This window comes from Symphalangus syndactylus, chromosome X (assembly GCF_028878055.3).
Source record: "Symphalangus syndactylus isolate Jambi chromosome X, NHGRI_mSymSyn1-v2.1_pri, whole genome shotgun sequence".
Lineage (NCBI taxonomy): Eukaryota > Metazoa > Chordata > Mammalia > Primates > Hylobatidae > Symphalangus > Symphalangus syndactylus.
In genome coordinates, this window is record NC_072447.2 from 67,365,521 (window position 1) to 67,389,054 (window position 23,534).

The 23,534-nt window shown below is 40.4% G+C and overlaps 1 protein-coding gene across 5 annotated transcripts in view; it reads right to left on the reverse strand.

The window, feature by feature from the left end:
• Positions 1-23,534, reverse strand: part of WNK3 (WNK lysine deficient protein kinase 3) — a 168,319-nt gene that overhangs the window by 85,299 nt on the left and 59,486 nt on the right. For all 5 annotated transcript variants that reach the window (XM_055269109.2, XM_055269108.2, XM_055269110.1 and 2 more), the window contains exons 7-10: positions 22,199-22,418; positions 18,555-18,849; positions 17,123-17,316; positions 16,877-17,026 (exon numbers count right to left, since the gene is read on the reverse strand). In XM_055269109.2, coding sequence (XP_055125084.1) covers positions 16,877-17,026; positions 17,123-17,316; positions 18,555-18,849; positions 22,199-22,418 — 859 coding nt within the window. The remainder of the gene's footprint in view (positions 1-16,876; positions 17,027-17,122; positions 17,317-18,554; positions 18,850-22,198; positions 22,419-23,534) is intronic.

The following is a 23,534-nucleotide window of genomic DNA, read 5'->3' on the forward strand; positions in this document are numbered from 1 at the left end:
GGTGGTAAAATGTCGGTATCTGTAGGGTATAAGTTCATAGGTGTATGTGTGTGTGTGTGTGTATGGATACCTTAGAGCAACCACTAAGAAAACTGTACAGTGTAATATACTCAAAACAGTATAAATAAAACAAGAAGTTCATGACCAAGCAAAAGAAAACCAAGAAGGAATCCTAAAAAATTTCAAATAACCCACAGGTGGGTAAGAAAAGAGAAACATAAGAAGGAGAAACATAGAGAAGAAACAAAATGCAAATAATAACATGATAGACTTAAGTCCTAGCATATCAAAAATTACTTTGAATGCAAAACAGTCTAAATATGTCAATTAAGAGACATTGGCAGAAGGGATAAAAAACATGGATAAACATTAACTATACATTTTCTACAAGAAACTCACTTGAAACACAGGATAGGCTAAAAGTAAAAGGATGGAAAAATATATCATGTTGACATTAAGCAATAAAAAGCAGCAGGGAGTATGTAATATCAGATAAAGTTGACTTCACAGGAAAGAAAATTACAAGAAATGAAGAGGGATATAACATAATGATAAAAAGATCAATCCACTAAAAAGACATAGCCATCCTAAACATGGATGCACCAAATAAGAGAGCTTCAAAACAGAAGTAAAAAAAAATGACTGTATAGGCCGGGCATGGTGGCTTACATCTATAATCCCAGCACTTTGGGAGGCTGAGGTGGGTGGATCACCTGAGGTCAGGAGTTTGAGACCAGCCTCGCCAACATGGTGGAAACTCATGGCTGCTAAAAATACAAAAATTAGCTGGGCATGGTGGTGCACGCCTGTAATCCCAGCTACTCAGGAGGCTGAGACACGAGAATCGCTTGAACCCAGGAGGCAGAGGTTGCAGTGTGCCAGGATTGTGCTACTGAACTCCAGCCTGGGTGACAGAGTGAGACTCTGTCTCAAAAACAAACAAACAAACAAAAAAACCAAATTACTGTGTTAAAAGGAGAAATACATATATCTACAATTAGAAACTTCAACACCTTACTCTCAGCAATTGATAATACCTCTAGATAGAAAATTAACAAAGACATAAAACTGAACTACAAATCAGTATCTGTCATGAACTTAAGATTCAAAAATCTTCAACAAAGTATTAGTAAAGTGAATCAAACAATGTATGCAAAGAATCATATGCCATGACCAAATGAGTTTATTCCAAGGACATAAGGCTGTTTCAATATTTGAAATCCATGTCATCCACTATATATCAACAAGTAAAAAATAAAAAACCATATAATCATATCATTAACACAGAAGAAACATCTGAAAAAGGCAACATTTATTCTTTTTTTTTTTTTTGAGACGGAGTCTCGCTTTGTCACCCAGGCTGAAGTACAGTGGCACAATCTCAGCTCACTGCAACCTCCACCTCCCGGGTTCCAGCAATTCTCCCTGCCTCAACCTCCCAAGTGGCTGGGATTACAAGCACCCACTACCACGCCCGGCTAATTTTTGTATTTTTTAGTAGAGACACGGTTTCGCCATGTTGGCAAGGCTGTTCTTGAACTCCTGATCTCAGGTGATCCACCTGTCTCGGCCTCCCAAAGTGCTGGGATTACAGGTGTCAGCCACCGTGCCCGGCCAACATTAATTCATAATAAAACTTCTCAGTGAGTCAGGTAATAGAGGGTAACTACCTAAACTGGATAAAGAGCATCTATAAAAAATCTGTAGCTCATATCATACTAATGGTGAAAGACTTGTTCCCCCTAAGACTCGGAACAAAGCAAGGAAGTTCATTCTCACCACTCTTATTCAAGACAGTACATTCTCACCACTCTTATTCCAGTACAGTACTGGAAATTCTAGCCAGCACAATAAAGGGAAAATAAGAAATAAAAAGCATACAGATTAGAAAGGGAGAGATCACACTGTCTCTATTTTAGGAGATTATATGATTTTCTTTTTTCCTTTTTTTTTTGAGACAGAGTCTTGCTCTATTGCCAGGCTGGAGTGTAGTGGCACGATCTCAGCTCACTGCAACCTCCGCCTCCTGGGTTCAAGGGATTCTCCTGCCTCAGCCTCCCGAGTAGCTGGGACTACAGGCACGTGCCACCACACCCAGCTAATTTTTGTATTTTTAGTAGAGACGGGGTTTCACCATGTTGGCCAGGATGGTCTCAATCTCTTGACCTCATGATCCACCTGCCTCAGTCTCCCAAAGTGCTGGGATTACAGGCGTAAGCCAACGTGCCCGGCCATGATTTTCTATATTTAAAAAAATTTCCAAGGATTCTACCAAAAAAAAACAAACAAATAAATCCTCCTAGGACAAATAAGTAAGTTCAACAAGGTATTTGAATTCAAGATCAACAAACACAATCACATTTCTATACTTTAACAAGGAACATGTGAAAACTGACATTAAAAACTACAATATTAGCCAGGCGCAGTAGCTCACACTTGTAATCCTAGTACTTTGGGAGGCTGAGGCGGGTGGACCGCTTGAGCCCGGGAATTCAACATCAGCCTGGGCAACATGGCGAAACCTCATCTCCACTAAACGTACAAAAATTAGCCGGGCATGGTGGCACACGCCTGTAGTCCCAGCTACTTTGGGAGGCTGTGGTGGGAGGATTGCTCAAGCCTGGGAAGTAGAGGCTGCAGTGAGCTGAGATCACACCACTGAACTCCAGCCTAGGCAACAGAGTGAGACCCTGCCTCGGAAAAAAAAAAGAGCACAATTATTTATAATCCTTCAAAATTAAACCAGATACTTAGGCACAAACTTAACAAAAGAGCCTTAGGATTTGTATGCTGAAAATTACAAAATGTTGATGAAAGAAATCAAAGAAGACCTAAATAAATGAAGAGACATATCATGTTCCTGAACTTGAAGGCCCAACATAGTCAAGATGTCAATTTTCCCCAAAGTCATGTATAGGACTAATACAATTACTATCAAAATCCCACCAAGGTTTTCTGTGGACATAGACTATTCTAAAATTTATATGGAAAAATAGAAATCCAGAAGAGCTAAAAAAAAAAACTTAAAAAAAGAATAAAGAATATTGGGTAGCAATCACACTACCCAATATTAAGGCTCTCTATATATAGCTATAGTAGTCAAGAGAGTATGTAATTAACAGAGAGTTAAAAACACAAATGAATTAAACAGAATACAGAACCCAGAAGAAAAGACCCACGCAAATATGCCAAACTGATTTTTGACAGAAATATAAAAGCAATTGAAAGAAAGACAAGCAGTGTTTTCAATGATGCTACAGCAATTAAACATCTACAGGGAAACTCTCCCCCCCAAAAAAAACCCTGAATCTAAATCTCAAAACCATATACAAATTAACATATTACCTTGTGAATGCCTCTAATTTAAAAAACATTAACATAGGCCGGGCGTGGTGGTTCATGCCTGTAATCCCAGCACTTTGGGAGGCTAAGGCGGGTGGATCACCTGAGGTCAGGAGTTTACCAGCCTGGCCAACGTGGTGAAACCACGTCTCTACTAAAAATACAAAAATTAGCTGGGCACGGTGGCAGGCAACTGTAATCCTAGCTACTCGGGAGGCTGAGGCAGGAGAATCGCTTGAACCTGGGGGGCGGAGATTGCAGAGAGCCAAGATTGCGCCACTGCACTCCAGCCTGGGTGACAGAGTGAGACTCTGTCTCAAAAAAAAAAAAAATTTAAATTGTACAGCAAAATTAAAACTATCTCTAGTCTCAGATGACAGGATCTTATTATAGAAATTCCTACAGAATCTACAAAAAAACTATTGGAGCTAAGAAACAAATTTAGCAAAATTATAGGATATAAGGGCAACTCACAAAAATCAATTGTATTTGTATGCCTTAGCAATTAACAATCCAAATGGAAATTAAGAAAACAATTCCATTTATAATAACAACAAAAATAATAACTTAGGAAAAAACTTTACAAGGAATTGTAAAGACTTGTGGAATACTATGCAGCCATAAAAAAGAATGGAATCATGTCCTTTGCAGCAACAAGGATGAAGCTGGAGGCCATTATCCTAGGCGAACTAACACAGAAACAGAAAACCAAGTGGGAGCTAAACACTGGGTACATGTGGACATAAAGATGAAAAGAGTAAACACTGGGGACTATGACAGGGGAGAGAAAGGGATGGGGAAAAAAGCTGAAAAACCATTGGGTACTATGCTCCATATCTGAGTGATGAGTTCAGTCAAACCCCAGACCTCAGCATCATGCAATATACCTCTGTGACAATCCTGCACAAATACTCCCTGATTCTAAAATAAAAGTTGAAAAAAAAAGATTTATTTGCTGAGAACTACAAAATACTACTGAAATTAAAAACCAGCTATTTTTTCCCAGCTTTATTGAGGTATAATTGACAAATAAAAATTGTATATATTCAAGATGTACAATGTGATGATTTGCTATACATATACACTGTGAAATGATTAACACAATAAAATTAATTAACATATCAATCACAACACAAAGTTACCCTTTGTACGTGTATGTGTGGTGAGGATACTTAAGATCTCTTTTAGGGCTGGGCACGGTGGCTCACGCCTGTAATCCCAGCCCTTTGGGAGGCTGAAGTGGTCAGATCACTCGAGGCCAGGAGTTCGAGATGTCTGGACAACATGGCGAAATCCCGTCTCTACTAAAAACACAAAAATTAGCTGGGCATGGTGGCGTACACCTGTAGTCTCAGCTACTTGGGAAGCTGAGGCATGAGAATCACTTGAACCCAGGAGGCAGAGGTTGTGTGAGCCGAGATTGCACCCCTGCACTCCAGCCTGAGCAACAGAGTGAGACACTGACTCAAAAAAAAATTTTTTTCAAGTAAATAATACATTGCATCCCTAGAACTTATTCATCTTATAAGTAAAAGTTTATACCCTTTAACCAAGTCTCTCCATTTCTCCTACTTCTCAGCCCTTGCCAACCAGTGTTCTACTCTCTGCTTCTGTGAGTTTGATATTTATAGATTCCACATATAAGTAAGATCATACAGTATCTTTCTGTATCTAGCTTCGCTTAGCATAATGTCCTCCTGGTTCATCCATGTTGTCATAAATAGCAGGATTTCCTTCTTTTTTAGTGGCTGATTTCCTGAATTTCCTTCTTTGTGTGTGTGTGTGTGTGTGTGTGTGTGTGTGTATATGTACATACATACACGTGTGTGTATACACATACATACACGTGTGTGTATACACATACATACACGTGTGTGTATATGCACACACACCACATTTTTGTTATCCATTCGTCTGTCAACACTTAAGTTGTTTCCATATCTTGGCTATTGTGAATAAAGCTGCAATGAACATGAGGCTGCAGATATGTCAAGATACTGATTTATTTTCGTTTAGATATATGTTCAGAAGTGGAATGGCTGGATTGTATCATAGCTTTTTTTTTTTTTAATTTTTTGAGGAACTTTTATATTGTTTTTGTTTGTTTTTGACACAGGGTCTTGCTCTGTTGCCCAGGCTGGAGTGCAGTGGTGCAAGCACAGCTTACTGCAGCCTTGACCTCCTGGGTTAAAAGGATCCTTCTGCCTCAGCCTCCTGAGTAGCTGGGACTATGGGGTACATGCCACCACACCTAGCTAATTTTTTAATTTTTTTGTAGAGACGAGGAGGTCTCCCTATGTTGCCCAGGTTGGTCTTGAACTCCTGGGCTAAAGTGATCCTCGTGCCTCAGCCTCCCAAAGTATTGGGATCACAGCTGTGAGCCACTGCACCTGGCCTCATACTGTTTTCCATAATGGCTACACAAATTGACATTCCCATCAACAGTGTACAAGGGTTCCCTTTTCTCCACACCTTTGCCAACACTTAAAGTACACCTAGTTTAATGAAAAGACATCCATGTTCCTGGACTCTAAGACTTTATATTATTAAGAGACAATACTACCCTAGCAATATACAAAGTTAACACAATGCCTATCAAAATCCCAGCTGGCTTTTTGGAAACAACTTGACAAGCTGATCCTAAAATTCATGTGGAAATGCAAGGGACTCAGAGGAACCAAAATAGTCTTGAGAAAGGAAAACTAAGTTGGAACACTCATACTTTTATGGTGAATTGATTTTCAACAAGGGTGCCAAGGCTATTCAATGGGTGAATAGTCTTTTGAATAAATGGCGCTGGAAAAACTGGATGTCCACATAGATAGAATGAAATTGGACCCCTACCTCAAACTATATACAACAATTAACTCAAAATGGATCAAAGACCCAAATTTAAGAGCTAAAATTTAAAACTCTTAGAAGAAAATACAGGACAAAATCTTCATGACCTTAGATCAAGCAATAGTTTCTTAGATATGACACCAAAAGCACAAAGTAACGAAAGAAAACACTGAGAAATTGGACTTTATCAAACTTTAAAAAAAAATTATGCCACAAAGGACACCATCAAGAAGGTGAAAAGACAACACAAAGAATGGGAGAAAATATTTGTAAATCATACATCTGATAATGGTCTAAGTATCCAGAATATATAAAGAACTCTTATAACTCAACAATAAAAAGACAAAAAGATACCCGATTAAAAACTGGGTAAAGGGGTTAGGCGCAGTGGCTCATGCCTGTAATCCTGGCACTTTGGGAGGCCAAGGTGGGAGGATTGCTTGAGACCAGGAGTTCAAAACCAGCCAGGGCAACATGGCGAGACCTCATCTCTACAAAAAATAAAATAAAATAATAAAATAAAAACTAGGCAAAGGATTTCAATAGATATTTCTCCAAAGACGATAAAAGAAGATACATGAAGGACCTATATGCATATAAAAAGATGCTCAATATCATTAGTCTTCAGAAAAATGCAAATCAAAACCACAATGAGATACTACATCACACCCACTAGGATGTCTACAATAAAAAAGACACATAGGCCGGGCGCAGTGGCTCACGCCTGTAATCCCAGCACTTTGGGAGGCCAAGGTGGGCGGATCACAAGGTCAGGAGATCGAGACTATCCTGGCTAAGACGGTGAAATCCCGTCTCTACTAAAAATACAAAAAATTAGCCGGGCGTAGTGGCAGGCGCCTGTAGTCCCAACTACTTGGGAGGCTGAGGCAGGAGAATGGTGTGAACCTGGGAGGTGGAGCTTGCAGTGAGCCGAGATCATGCCACTGCACTCCAGCCTGGGCGACAGAACAAGACTCAGTCTCAAAAAAAAAAAGACAGATAACAAGTGTTGGTAGAGATGTGGAGAAAGGGATGTCTTTTCAACAGATGAAGCTGTTAGGATATTCCTAGAGGAAAAAAAAAAAAGAAACTTGACCCCTTACTTCACAGCATTCATAAAAATTAATTCAAGATGAACCATGGACTTAAACATAAAACTATAAACCATATGAAAGTTTCCTTGTAACTTGGATGTAGGCAAAGGTTTCATGGGCCACAGAAAGTAGTAACTACAATAGAAAAACTTTGATGAATCAGACTTCATACTTTGTCTCATTAAATGAGACCATTACAAAAACGAATGGGCAATATAAAGACTGGAGAATATATTTATAAAACATGTATCTGACAAGGGACTTGTATAATCCAGAATATATAAGGAATTTCTGTAAATCCATAATAAAAAGACAAACATGAGCAAATAAAATGGGTAAATGACTTGAACAGGCGCTTCACAAAGAAAGATATACAAAGGCCAACAAATACATGAAAAGGTACACAACATCATAGTCATTGGGGAAATACAGATTAAAACCACGATGAGATACCATTATACAACAACTAGAATAACTAAAATTAAAAATGCTGGTGAGGGTGTGGAGCTCTCATACATTGCTGGTGTTAGTGCAGCCAATTCAGAAAACTTGCAATTTCTTAAAAAGTCAAGGCGCCTGTAGTCCCAGCTACTCGGAGGCTGAGGCAGGAGAATGGCGTGAACCCGGGAGGCGGAGCTTGCAGTGAGCCGAGATTGCGCCACTGCACTCCAGCCCGGGCGACAGAGCGAGACTCTGTCTCAAAAAAAAAAAAAAAAAAAAAAAAAAAGTCAAACACTTATTCTATGACCCAGCAATTCTATTTCTAGGTATAATTCAAGAGAAACGAAAACATGTTTACAAAAAAAAAATTATATAGGGATGTTCATTGCAGCTTTATTCACAATAGCCCAAAACTAGAAATCACTTAGGTGTTTGTGAATAGAATAGATAAACAAATTTGGTATATCCATAAAATGGAATATTATTCTGCAGTTAAAAAAAAAGAATGAGCTGGCTGGGCACAGTGGCTCACGCCTATAATCCCAGCACTTTGGGAGGCTGAGGCTGGCGGATCACTTGAGGTCAGGAGTTCCAGACCAGCCTGACCAACATGGAGAAACCCCATCTCTACTAAAAATACAATTAGCCGGGCGTGGTGGCGCATGCCTGTAATCCCAGCTACTCGGGAGGCTGAGGCAGGAGAATCACTTGAACCCAGGAGGCGGAGGTTGCAGTGAGCCGAGATCAAGCCATTGCACTCCAGCCTGAGCAACAAGAGCGAAACTCCGTCTCAAAAAAAAAAAAAAGCTACTGATACATACACAACATGGATCAATCTCAAAAACATGTTGAATGAGAGAAGCCTTACACAAGAATATATATTATATTGTTCCATTTATATGAAAGTCTAGAACAAGCTAAGCTAATCTATGGTGAAAACATTGGCTAGGCATGGTGACTTACATCTGTAATTCCAGCACTTTGGGAAGCCAACACGGGAAGACCCCGTGAGCCTAGGAGTTCAAGACCAGCCTGGGCAACATGGCAAGACCCCATCTCTACAAAAAAATAAAAAACTTAGCCAGGCGGAATGGTGTGCACCTGTGGTCCCAGTTACGTGGGAGGCTGAGGTGCAAGGATGGCTTAAGCCAGGAGGTCGGGGCTGCAGTGAGCTGTGTTTGCACCACTACACTCCAGCCTGGGAAAAGAGCAAGACCTTGTCTCAAAAAACAACAACAAATAATCAACAGCAGTTGACTCTAACGGGTGTGGAGAAAACTGACTGGGAAGGGGCATGAGGGAACTTTCTGGAGTAATGGCAATATTCTCTATCAGGTGGGCAAGCCACAGCCTTCAGGCCAAATCTGGCACACCACCTGTTTTTGTGAGCAAAGGTTTATTGGAACACAGCTGCGCCTATTTGTTTACATATTTATGGTTGTTTTCATGCATACAACAGCAGAACTGAGTAACTGCAACAGAGATTATATAGCCTGCAAAGCCTACAATATTTACTATCCAGACCTTTACAGAAAAAGACTGTCAACACCTGTTCTATGTCTTGATAATGGTTGGGGTTATATGGGTGTAAGCATTTGTCGAAACTCACGAATTATGATTTATGCATTTTACTGTATATACATTTAAACTAAAAAACATAAATACTGAGTTCTAGTCAATGATATGCATTTATGGATGATGTATACTGATGTTAGCAACTTCCTTTAAACTTTGAAATGCACCAGAAAAATAAAATGGATTAATAAAGGGATAAAGGGGGATAAATAGGTATGTGATAGAGCAAATAGAGCAAAAGTTAACTGTATAATTTAGGTGTTAGGTATATGGGTGTTCATGCTACAATTTTTTCCAATATTCTGTATATTTGAAGTTTTTCTTAACAAGATGTTGGGGAAAATATTTTAATTAGGTAAGGAAAGTATTCAACACATGCAATCTGCCCACAGAATGAACATTAAAATCCAAAATACTTTGCTAATTACATCTGTGTAGTGCAGGAAAACAAACAAACAAAAAAAGGGGGGGGGGAGAAGAAAAACTGGTTTGTTAAACCCCTTAATCTAAAATAAATAAATCCCAGAATAGCATGCCCCTGTCTGAAGAAACTTCAGCTGCAAAAATCTTTATTTATTCTCGCTCAGTCCTGTTAGAAGTCAGCACGCACATACTGAAATCCACTATAATTTATGCCCTTGATGAAGAGGAGATTTTATAAAATACAGAATACCTGAGGTAATAGCTGTTTGGGAGAGTAATATATTATCACTAGAAAATAACTCATACAGCATAGCACACCTTTTATCTAAGGACCTCAAAGTATTTTATTAGCCAAACAATAAATTCAGTGTGTTTTAGATATACCTAAAGCAGGGGAGAAGAGCAAAAAGAATAAGTCAGATTCTCAGTTCTTTGCTTTAATTAATTCAATCAAGGGCTGGGCATGGTGGCTTACATCTGTAATCTCAGCACTTTGGGAGGCTGAGGTGGGTGGAACACTTGAGGTCAGGAGTGCCAGACCAGCCTGGCCAACATGGTGAATCCCTCTCTCTATTGAAAATACAAAAATTAGCTGGGCGTGGTGGCAGATGCCTGTAATCCCAGCTACTCGGGAGGTTGAGGCAGGAGAATCAGTTGAACCTGGGAGGCAGAGATTGCAGTAACCTGAGATGGCGCCCCAGGTCTCAAAAAAAAAAAAAAAAAAAAAAAAAAGCAATCAATTTCCCAAATTAACTAAATCTCACTGAAGCCATCATAACCTTTTTCTCCAATTCTGGAGGGGAGGGTAACTATCTTACAAAGCGGATGGGTAGTAAAATGATTGAATATGCTGGGTTCAAATGCTAGCTTTCGGGTATGACACTAGAAAAGTTACTTAACCTCTATGAACCTCAGTTTCTTCATCGGTAAAAAAAGGTAATAATGGGATTCCTAGGGTTGGTGTGAGGATGTACATGTAATGCCTTTGGGATAGTATTTGGCAATAAGAATCACTCAATAGTATTATCTCACAAAGGCAAATGCTTTATTATAAATGTAGAACAATAAGAGAACCATAGGTTCCAAACATTTTAGGACTAAAGGAACTTGGAAAGCTACACTTGCCTCCTTGCTGTTTTCCAAACAGAAACTCCTTGCTGTTTCCAGACAAACTTCTCCTTTAGTGCCTTTGCACCTGTTATTCCCTCTGTCTGAAATATACATTATTGACTCCCTCACTTCCTTCAAGTGTCTGCTCAAATGTTACCTTCTCAATGAGACCTACTCTGATGGCCATCTTCCTTAAAACTGCAACCCACTTTCCTCCTTTTCCTGCTCTACATTTTCCCCAAAGCACCTTGTACTGTATAATTTCCTTTTTATAATGGTTATTGACAATCTTTCCCCATTAGACAACAAACCTCAGTGACAGAAGGGGTTTTTGTATTTTATTCACTGTTATATCCTAAGTAGGTCCTCAAAAAATTTTTTTTTAATTGTAGTCATCTGGTCTAATCCCTTCACTTTACGGATGAGAAAATTTAGAAAAGACCTGAATCAAGGTCACTCAGTAAATAAGGAAAAGAGTCAGGAACAGGGACCATGACTCCCACTGAAGTGCTGTATCTATTATAGTTCACTATCATCCTGACCCTTAAACATCGCAGAAAAATCACAATCATCCTTATTTTCCCCCACGAGGATTTACCTTTGGAATTTCTTGGCCTTGTAAATGCTGCTGTGTGTGTGACACAGAAATGCTCTGAAAAGCAGTGGAAGCGTCTAGCAGAATGCTAAGTGTCAGGAGATGAACTAAAGATTGCTCATTTGGAAGGGCTATCCCAGAGCTTTGATAGAGGGTCTGCTGTTGTAATTGTGGCTCTGATGACCCAGAAACAGGTGCTAAGCTGTAAGATGGCTACCACTGCGGTTGGTCAGCAGACTGCTGCTGGATGTATGCTGGCTGGTATTGTGCTAGGTTTTTCTGTAGGGGAAAAGTCTGACTGTTATCTAGTGCCTGAAGTACTTGAGGCTGCTCTAAAGGCTGTATTATATATTGTCGTTCCAGGGCTGCCAGTTGCAACTGTTCTTGCAATGGATGTATAATCTGGACCATGTTTGTAACGGTGTTTGGAATACCTGGTAATGGCTGAACTTGCTTAGGTGCCTGTCAATGAGGTACCTGCTGCTGGAGAGCAGCATGTTGACTAAACAAAGATTGCTGTTGATTTATGGGACCTTCCTGAGTAGACAACTGATGGGTTTCCTGTGCTTGTCTATGACATGAATGAGTCATCTGCTGCTGCTGAATGAAAGCTAAGTTAGAAACCTGGCTTGGTGCTAGATGTGATTGGGAAAACTGTGCTGAGAAATGTGGGGGCTGGATCTGTGCCTGTGAAGAGGCCTGCTGAATGAAGGACATCTGCTCAGGGTTTTGAAGCTGTCCTTCCACTGCCCTCTGAGATATAATGCTAGTTGCCTGGGCCTAAGCTTTTAGCTGCTGGTGTCCAAAACTGACATCTGCTTGGGATGGAGTCGCTGAAAGCTGGACATTAAATAAAGGCTCAGTAGAATGTGTCTGTGTATCTAAGGTTGGTATTAAATATATCCTTTGTTCCAATGTTGAAGAAGAACTACCTTGGGGTTGTGTTAAATAGGCTTGTTGCTCAAAAGTCTGTGCTACAAATGGTGGTACAGAGTATAACTTCTGATGTGCAGAGTTTGTCTGTCATGTGTACTCCCTTGCTATCAGGAGGGCTTATTGTATATACCTGCTGGGTTATGAACGTTGCATGTTCAGTTGTCTGGATGGTGTAAGCAGTTTGTCCTAAATAAGAAACATGCTCAAGAGGCAGTGCCTGATAAGCAGGCTGTTCCATAGGTTGCACAAGGTAAGCTGCCTGGATTGCATATGCTGCCTGGTCTGGAAAAGGTGACGGAAGCAGAGGTTGCACTAGATAAGCAGACTGCACGTGAGTCTTTGCCAAATATGAGGGCTGTGCTGCAGCTGGGACTGGATAAGAAGTCTGCATAGAATAGGCTGGCTGTGATCTCAGCGGTTGTACAGTGTAAAGAGGATGCTCCAGGACTGGCAGTGAATAAACAGGCTGTTTATGTAGTGGAGCCTGAATTGAGTAAGTTGGCTGTGATGAGTAAGAAGTTTGTTGCTGGGGACATATCACAAAGGGCAGCTGCTCAGGAGCCTTCAATGGGAAGGATGATAATTCTGCAGGTGGCCCTGGAAGTGTGTTGAACAGAATAAGAAGGCTATTCCAGGGCCTGAATCACATTTTCAATACCACCCTTTGGCTGTTGCTGACTTGCAAGAGCTTCAGACTCTTGCAGAATATAATCCTGCTGAACATTTTTCTGTGGAGATGCCAAAATCTTAGGTTGTAAAATTAATGATTGTTGCTGAATACAGGCTTGGAAACAATACTCCTTGCACAGTCTGGCTTTGTGGCATTGAAGAATCTGAAGTTAGAGACTTCTGATGGGTATGGCTGTGATACTGAATGTATCTTTTGTGAAGGCTGATGGGCCCCTGAATGCCCCCCAATGGAATTAGAAGGGAGCTGAGTTGTACCAGCAGCATTCAGAAGTGCACTGCTCACATGTTGGACAGAAGAATGATTCATCAAAGCTTGAGGGTGATTAACCAGTAAGAAACTAGAAGTCTGACTGGCATCTGGTGCTTTGGTTAATGCCTGATTCCCATTTCTAGGATCACGCTCAAGTTGAAGACCAACTGTTGGATGCTGGGAAGTCATCTGTGAAGCAGAAAATGTCTGAGGAGAAACTGCAGAAAGGATTGGTTGTGGCCAGGCATGGTGGCTCACACTTGTAATCCCAGCACTTTGGGAGGCCAAGGCGGGCAGATCACTTGAGGCCAGGAGTTCAAGACCAGCCTGGCCAACATGACAAAACCCCATCTCTACTAAAAATACAAAAATTGGCCAGGCATGCTGGTGTGCTCCTGTAGTCCCAGCTACTTGGGAGGCTGAGGTGGGAGAATCGCTTGAAGCCAGGAGGCGGAGGTTGCAGTGAGCTGAGATCACACCACTTCACTCCAGCCTGGGTGACAGAGCGAGACTCTGTCTAAAAAAAAAAAAAAGAAAGAAAGGATTGATTGTGGAACTCCAGTAACTGACAAGTCTAAAGTCATAGGTTGGGCTAAAGTTTTTCTATCTGCTCCAAAGGCCAGCTACGGGTAAAAGGAGAATTCAAATTATAAATGCATATACTATGCCCATTTTAATGGGACTTTCCCAGACATATTGATAGAGAAAATAATGCTATGTTCCAAAAATTTCAGCAAATTATCAAAAAGGTGCTAGGTATAGCATTAGTCCCATAAAAATCCTAATACCATGAGTAAATGCTAGTTAACTGAATACACTAAGGGGCTGAGACCAGTCACAGCAATATACCACTCATAGTTTCTTATTTATCGCATTTACTACATAACTCATTCAAACCCTGGCAGAGATTCTGAGTATCCGAATCTGACATCGTCACACACCTGACAGTGGAAGTCCCATGAGAAAGCTCAAAGGATTTCAGTATCATTCCTAAAATGAATATAGATACTCTCTCAAGAAGAGAGGAGAGAGTTGGCAGAAATAAATACTGATTGGATGCAATAATTCCTAGAATTTGGGCTACCATGCTTATAAAAAGACCCATATAATCAAAGTTCTTGCTTATGTGGCTTCTATATATTACGTGAAAAGGGTAGGCTACAAAAAATCGTATGTATGTGATATACATGTGTATATATAAACAAAGTTATACATGTGTACATAGAAAAAAAGATAAATCTAAAAGCTATACCTCAAACATAAACAATAAGTTATCAGCCGGGCACGGTGGCTCACACCTGTGATCCCAGCACTTTGGGAGGCCGAGGCGGGCGGATCACGAGGTCAGGAGATCGAGACCATCCTGGCTAACACGGTGAAACCCCGTCTCTACTAAAAATACAAAAAATTAGCTGGCATGGTGGCATGTGCCTGTAGTGCCACCTACTCGGGAGGCTGAGGCAGAAGAATCGCTTGAACCCGGGAGGCGGAGGTTGCAGTGAGCCGAGATCGTGCCACTGCACTCCAGCCTGGGCGACAGAATGAGACTTCATCTCAAAAAACCAAAACAAAACAAAAAAACAATAAGTTGTCTCTAGCTGGAGAAATAACAAGTAATTTTTCACTTTCTTTTTCATAACTTTATGGGCTTTATTTTAAAATAAGCAAGTAACATTTTGATAATTAAATTTTTGGAACACATTTTAAAATGCACATACCTGTATGCTTATATAAATTGAACCTAAGTTAAATTTAAGCTCCCATTCAACACACTTTGCATTATAGGCTTAGAAAGAGGCAAATCAAACTACCACATGAGCTCAATTACAAATAAGCACCATATCACTTATAAATACTAGCCAAATATCTGGCACCTTCAACTATATCAAACTAAATCTACCCCTAGCAGGTTTTAAATGCATCTGGCATTTGTCAAGTACATGCATGATTTCCCCTAAAAGACTGGGCTCTTTGAGGGCAAGGATCATGTTTATTTTACTTCATATCCCCAGAAGATGGTAATCATTAAAAGTTTCATGATGAACTGATAATATACTAATCTCTTAAAAGATGCACCAGCAACTAGCTAAACCAGGCATTCTCTGTTAGCTAGCAGCTATTAGATCATCTCACTCCCAGAGAGGGAAGACAAATACAAGGTATGGTGGGAGATGAGGGGAGAAAACCAGGTAATGGTAAAGAAAAATGCAACCATGCATCCAGAATCCATAACCTAGGAAACTAGGATACAGTCTTAATATATATGTTTATTGTGGCACTATTCACAATAGCAAAGACTTGGAACCAACCCAAATGTCCAACAATGATAGACTGGATTAAGAAAATGTGGCACATATACACCATGGAATACTATGCAGCCATAAAAAATGATGAGTTCTTGTCCTTTGTAGGGACATGGATGAAACTGGAAAACATCATTCTCAGTAAACTATCGCAAGGACAAAAAAACCAAACACCGCATGTTCTCACTCATAGGTGGGAATTGAACAATGAGAACACATGGACACAGGAAGGGGAACATCACACTCCAGGGACTGTTGTGGGGTGGGGGGAGGGGGGAGGGATAGCATTAGGAGATACACCTAATGCTAAATGATGAGTTAATCGGTGCAGCACACCAACATGGCACATGGATACATATGTAACAAACCTGCAGTTGTGCACATGTACCCTAAAACTTAAAGTACAATAATTAAAAAATACATAAATTAATTTAAAAAAAAACTCACAAGACTGTTAACTCATTGTCAGAAATCAATAATGCTGACTTTAAGAGTCTGAAAGACAAAAACACTTCTTATTTCTCCTACAGAAATAAACGTGAACCAAAACAAGTCAAGAGTTTAGATGAACATGCTAAAAATTATGAAAATCTATGAAATACTATTTCTAATTAACTGCAACAGACATCCTTCCATGTTCAAATCAGGCTGGAAAAGTTTAATGCAAAGAACAAATAATCATGAATAAGAGGAAGAGATCAGTCCTAAATAAATCTTTTGTCCATATATACTGAGTTCTCTGTTTCTTCTCCAATTGTACAAGCAGTATCTCAAGATTCTAGTTACACAATGTTAGACACATTAAGAGGAATGCCTTGGGCTGGGTGCTGTGGCTCATGTCTGTTATCCTAGCACTTTGGGAGGCCGAGGCGGGCAGATCACCTGAGGTCAGGAGTTCGAGACCAACCTGACCAACATGGAGAAACCCCGTTTCTACTAAAAATACAAAAAATTAGCCGGGCATGGTGGCACATGCCTGTAATCCCAGCTACTTGGGAGGCTGAGGCAGGAGAATCACTTGAACCTGGGAGGTGGAGGTTGCGGTGAGCTGAGATTGCACCAGCCTGGGCAGCAAGAGCGACACTCCATCTCAAAAAAAAAAAAAAGAAAAAGAAAAGGAACGTCTTGGGTGAAGGAAAGCATAAACAACTTTTAGCTTTTGGTGACCTTTCTCTAAACTATAATGAATTTATAAAAGAGAACCATTGACTGTCAGAAAATCTAGGCAGTGTTAAATTTGTTTAAATGAATACAGAACCTCTAAAATGTGTCTTACCTTTATCTGTGGGACCTTCTGAACAGTTAGTGGGGAAACCTGGGGTTGTGAAACAACTGTCGGTCCAAGGACGTGTACAGGTAAAACAGTAGACTGACCTTGAACCAAAGGCAAAATCTGTGGCTGAGTCAGCTTTGGCTGCTTCTGTAACTGTTAAAGTAAGGGGAAAAAAAGATTAAAGATAAACTTTCCCATTTACAATAAATACACTGATTATATATTTAAAAATATAACAGTTCACCTCACCCCTGAAACTTGCTGGTAATGTCCTACTAGTTGCTGAGATGAATAAATTTGCCCTGGAACATTTATTTCAGCCTGCGGGATGTTAGAAACCATTTGAGAGCCCATCGTTTGATTTGAGGAATAGGCTACATTGGGCTGACTTGAAGTATCTGAATGTATAACTGATGCAGCTCCTGCCTCAGACAAATTGTCACCTATAACAAAGAAAGTAAGTAACAGGTAGAAGGGAAAACTTGAAGCACAAAATGTCCAAATGGTATAGGTAATGGTGTTTCTTTAATGGCATTTTTACTCTGAGAACCTGACATACCTTCAAATAAAATATTTACACTACAGCATTAATCAAAAACCAGCATGTAAACTCTTATCAAGCAATGAAATGTTGACATTGTGGTATAACTAAAATGTTCTTAGTAAAGCAAACCTAAAAACAGAGAATCAGATAAAAATCAACTCCATTTGCTGGCCATGTCACGTATATCCCTAACTAATCTACACTTGACATAAGGATTTCAGTAAAATATATCATATTCTCTTTCTCCTATAACCTAGAATACTGTCTTTGTAGAACAATAGGTTATTACTATGCAAATACCGTGTCCTTCTGGAAAAGAAAATGCATTACAGCAGAAAATTAGAGGAACTGTGTTAATGTTATACTTGAGCCTAAAATACAAAGGGTCTTAAAGACTAAAAAATTCCTTCTTGAGGAATAAATTTTATCTTTAGTTCTAAATTTTCTTTATTAAAAGATTTATGTGGCTGGGCGTGGTGGCTCATGCCTACAATCCTAACACTTTGGGAGGCTGAGGCGGGCAGATGGCTTGAGCCCAAGAGTTTAAGACCAGCCTGGCCAATATGGTGAAATCCCATCTCTACCAAAAGAAAATACAAAAATTAGCCAGGTGTAGTGGCATGCACTTGTAGTCCCAGCTACTCAGGCGGCTGAGGTGGGAGGATCACCTGAGCCTGGGGAGGTCGAGGCTGCAGTGAGTCATGATCACACCACTGCACTCCAGCCTAGGTGACAGAGCAAGGCCCTGTCTCAAAAAAAAAAAAGAAAAAAAAGATTTATGTTAGACCCTCAAAAATGATAATAAGATCATTTTATTTATACCCCAAACAAAACCAGATGCTAGATTATGATCCTTCTGCAACTAGCACCTTAGAAGAATCACTTAACAAAACAGTTTCTTAATTTTAATATAAGGAAACTAGCCGGCTTGTCTATTTCAGGGGTTTTGTAAAAGGCTTGATGAAATGATAGATAACAGAATGCTCTGAAAAACACAGAAGTGCTATTTAAAGATAAGCAAACATATAAAAAGGAAAAGAAACAAAATAGGTCATTGACCACTGCCCTTCAAAATAAATAAAGATTAGGGAATATAATCGCACATGTGTTTGCTTTTACAAGCTGTAACTGTGTTACCTGTAACAGAGGAGCAGTGCTGCTGTGGTTTTCTTTGTAGAAGCTGCTGTCTAACATGTTGATCAACTTCAGTTTCTTCACATTCAGCCCCAGTTTGCTGAGCGGGAGCAGGGGGCAAAGTTGTATTCTGGGGCTGAGGGAACACATTACCCATAGACTTGCACTGAGAATCCCTGCGTTCTTCCGAACAGCCAGCAGGCTTCTTCTCTCTTGTCTTCTTTATCGGTGTCACCCGGTCTCTAATGGATTTAGCAACAGCTTTGGAATCACTTTCATGGAAGAACCCAGACTTGACCTACAAAATATAATAAGCAAACTACTTCTTTAACATTTAAGATTTTAACTTTTTTTTTTTTTTTTTTGAGACAGAGTCTAGCTCTGTCGCCCAGGCTGGAGTGCAGTGGCACGATCTTGGCTCACCACAACTCTGCCTCCCGGGTTCAAGAGATTCTCCTGCCTCAGCCTCCCAAGTAGCTGGGATTACAGGCGCCTGCCACCACGCCCAGCTAATTTTTTTGTATTTTTAGTAGAGATGGGGTTTCACTGTGTTGGCCAGGCTGGTCTTGAATTCCTGATGTCGTGATCCACCGCCTCGGCCTCCCAAAGTGCTAGGATTACAAGCATGAGCCACTGCGCCCGGCCAATTTTAACTTTTTTTTTTTTTTTTTTTTTACTAGCAGTTATTTTATGCCCCCAAATTCCAAATTAACGGTTGATCTGTTTCTATATTCTCTCTTAAACAAAGACATACATAAATGCCAGAGCCTCTAATTGTCATGAGAAAAATCAATAGTATTACTAAGCATTGTTAAAATAATTCAGGCTTTAAACAAAAACGAACAAAACAACTTGATGTTTCAGAATATGCAGTCTTATCACAGGTAATTTAGAACTGCCATTACGTTTTTTGAAGGATTAAAAAGGTTTCCTCATTCAGCAACATTAAGTGTCTACAATGTGCGCAGTACTAAGCACCAGATACAGGTGACTAAGTTGGTCCTTTGTCCTGTATGAGCACACTATCAGGTGGTCTGAAATGGACATAACTTAACTTGAAATGAGCTGCTGTAAAAGTCTTAAGTAGGAGCATGCTGCATCTCTGGAGGTAATAGAGTAAGTGTTTTCACAGAAGAATTCTATTTTATTTGATTTGTTTTTGAGAGACAGGGTCTCACTCTGTTGCCCAGGCTAGAATGTAGCGGTATGATGATAGGTCAATGCAGCCTTGACCTCCCCAGCTCAAGTGATCCTCCCACCTCAGCCTCCCGAGTAGCTGGGATCACAGGCATGCACCACCACACCTGGCTAATTTTTAATTTTTTGTAGAGACGGGGTCTCCCTATATTGCTTGGGCTTTGGTCTCAAACTCCTGGGCTCAAGCAATCCTCTCACCTCAGCCTCCCCAAAGTGCTGGGATGACAGGCATGAGCCACCGCATACAGCCTGGAAGGTAAGTTCTGACCTGCATTAAAGCCAAAAAAGGAACGTGCACACTATTGAGGGATGTGCAGAAGTTTGGAGTGGAGACCAACATTCTAGGCAGAGGCAAGTATGCTAACAGCAAAGTACTACATCTTACTAGGCATTAGAGGAGTGAGAGAAGAAGAAAAGGTTCTGCCTCGTCATCTCAGAGGAACAGGGCTGAACAGTAGAGAAGATCATTTGAGGAGGTACCATGACATATCATTCTCAGTCCTGCAATCTGCTTTAAGATGATCCCTCTTAATCCCCAAACCTGTGCATATGAGATATCACTCCCATCACTGTGTTTGCTATAATACATAGCACAATTGGCCTTAATCTAGGGAGATTATCTCGGTGAATCTTTTACCAGCTGCTGACACTAGAAGGATTCAATACGCCATTGCTGACTTTGAAGATGGGGTGGAGACATGGAAAGGACTGAAGAGTGGCTTCTAGGAGATGAAAGTGGACCCAGCTAATCCCATGTCCCCTGAAGACATGGGATTTAGGAAATCCAAAATTAAATACAGGAGTGAAGCAGAGAAGTCTAGGAAGATGGTAATGGGAAATGCCAGGGTGATAGTTGTGTACCAGATATCCAAAGTAATCATTCCAGTTTAGAACAACAGTATGATCAGAAAGACATGTTAAAGGCTATCATTTCCAGGTTCCCACTGTCATTGCCCCATCCTTCTTTTTAACCTGAGGCCAGAATGCCCAGGTGAGCCTGGCGCAGACAGTTTGTACTCAGCTGGTTTTGAGTGCATGCTGCTGCGGCTCCTGCACACCCTCCCACCAGCACTGCAGCTGCCTGGAGCAGGTGTGGACATGCATTTCACCCCACAGAAGTTGCCTGCTGTGATCTACTATTGAGGGTGGGGGCTGGTCACAGAGAGATTGGAAGCAAAGAGTCAGAGTGACCCACTCCCCATCAAACCATATGGTAACCAGACAACTAATTTCTGGCCTGCACAATAGCCCTGCTGGTGCCCTGACTGCGCTGAGACATGGGTGTATTTTCCTGGCCTCATTTAGAACCTTACCCTCTGACTTCTCCAGAAGTAGCTCTTGTAAACTCTTAGGGAAACTGAAGCCAGAATCGCTATAACTGAGAAATTCTCTTCAGCTTATCCTCTCCTGGGACTCTTCACCTAATTGTACCAATACTGCCCCTTCCCACCAGCCAGGTGCATGCTTGCCATTCAGTTTTCAAAACAAAACAATATATTACGTACGTAAACTATGATGAAAAACAAAGAAATGAGTAACACAAAAGTCTGGGTAGGGGGCGAGGCACAGTGGCTCACACCTGTAATCCCAACACTTTGGGAAGCTGGTGTGGGGGGTGTGGGGGGCGGATCACTTGAAGTCAGGAGTTCAAGACCAGCCTGGCTAACATGGTGAAACCGCATCTCTACTAAAAGTACAAAAATTAGCTGGGAGTGGTGGCAGGCGCCTGTAATCCCAGCAACTCGGGAAGCTGAGACAGGAGAGTTGCTTGAACTCGGGAGGCAGAGGTCGCGGTGAGCTGAGATTGTGCCACTGCACTCCAACCTGGGCAATAGAACAAGACTCCATCTCAAAGAAAAAAAAAAATCTGGGTAGATATTACTTACGGTGATGAGGGAGGAAAATGCAAATGAGAGAGGCACTCAGGTGGCTTTTAAGGTAATGGTACTGTTCTATTTCTTAATAAATGTAGAGCTTTATTATTCTTTATACTCTACATACAAATTCAATACACTCTGTCATAGCGATATAGTTCACAACAACATAACAATTTAAAGAAAAAAGGAGAAGGCTGGGCTCGATGGCTCACATCTGTAATCCCAGCACTTTGGGAGGCCAAGGTGGGCGGATCACAAGGTCAGGAGTTCAAGACCAGCCTGGCTAACATGGTGAAACCCCGTCTCTATTAAAAATACAAAAAATTAGCTGGGCGTGGTGGCGGGCTCCTGTAGTCCCAGCTACTCAGGAGGCTGAGGCAGGAGAATGGCATGAACCCGGGAGGCGGAGCTTGCAGTGAGCCGAGATCGCGCCACTGCACTCCAGCCTGGGTGACAGAGTGAGACTCCGTCTCAAAAAAATGGGAGAAAATGAGAGGAAAGAAAGCAATGAGGAGAAAGGAATGAACCCTGATACAATAAGAGGTGAGGGGAACAGTGGTATGATTAACTTACCATTTCATATGCTACTTCCTCAGGTGTATCTGTTTCTAAATTGAAACTAAATTCAATAGCTTCATTGTCTTTGTGTTTGCCTTTCAATTTTTTAGGGTCTTCAACCCAGAGTCTTAAAGCAAGGGATGAATTTGAGCAATCATCTTCTTCTGCTAACTCCACCCTCAGTCCTGTATCCTCAGCAAAAAATGCATGGTTTAATAGGTCCCTGATAGACAACCTAATAAACAAAACATATATCTCATTATCAGTTCTTCCAATCATAGCAAGACACTTTAATTACTAAAAATTAATTGTATAAAAGCAAAAAACTTATTTGAAATTTTCTATCAATTTAATCATTAATCTGACTTGTTATAAAAACCAAATCTTTCTTTAACAGATCCTGTGGAAGCAAAAACAACAATAAATCTTATATCCAATTTATTACCAGGGATGCAAAGAAATCCCAACTAACATGCATACAGAGTGACTTCAATTAAAAATGAATTATTACAAGTAATACATCTAAATAACAAAGTTTAACATACACAAAATTATGCCTAGTAAGGACTGGAGAAGTAGCTTAGTACATGTTAGGCAAATTTCCCTGAGCCACTGGCTTAAGTTACTCAGACTCAAACAGCAGATTCTCAGCAAAGGGAACCAAAAACTCTTGCAGATTTATAAACTCTAAAGTACATTAAAAATTCAAACTCTTTTTACGAATGTTATAAATAGAAGTCACTGTCTCCATTAACAATAATCTAGTCAATGTACTTTACAGAATGCCATGGGTGAAGCTAATGTGGTTCAGCAAAGTCCAGTGGTTTTCATATTTAACTCTGGTTTTAGACCAGAGTATACATATAACAGATACAACCCTAGCCTAGTACTAGGGATTAACCATCTCTGAAGAGAAACAAAGGACATAGCTTCAAAAGATTTGTTTATAAGCTGGATAAGTTAATTTACTTTTACTAACTTTTAAAACAGATACATTATATTTAAACTCTCTGTATTACAGGCCAGGGAGAGCTGAAACTGATGTACTGCATAATGTCTACAGAGACCTCTTCTTACACTACATAAACAGAATAAGTATATACACAGCATGATATCCTGTAAGTTGAGGATTTTCAACGCCCTACATTTTTAGTGACCAAGTGACAAATACTTAACTAAGACGGTGTCATAGAATAAGCCATCATTCCATACAAAGTTGATTTTTTTGAAAAAGAAAACGCTGCTCAAATGAATTACTTTTAAGACTAAAGCAAGATGTATGTTTTGGTTTTTTTTTTGGGGGGGGGTGGGTACAGAGTGCAGTCGCGTGATCTTGGCTCACTGCAACCTC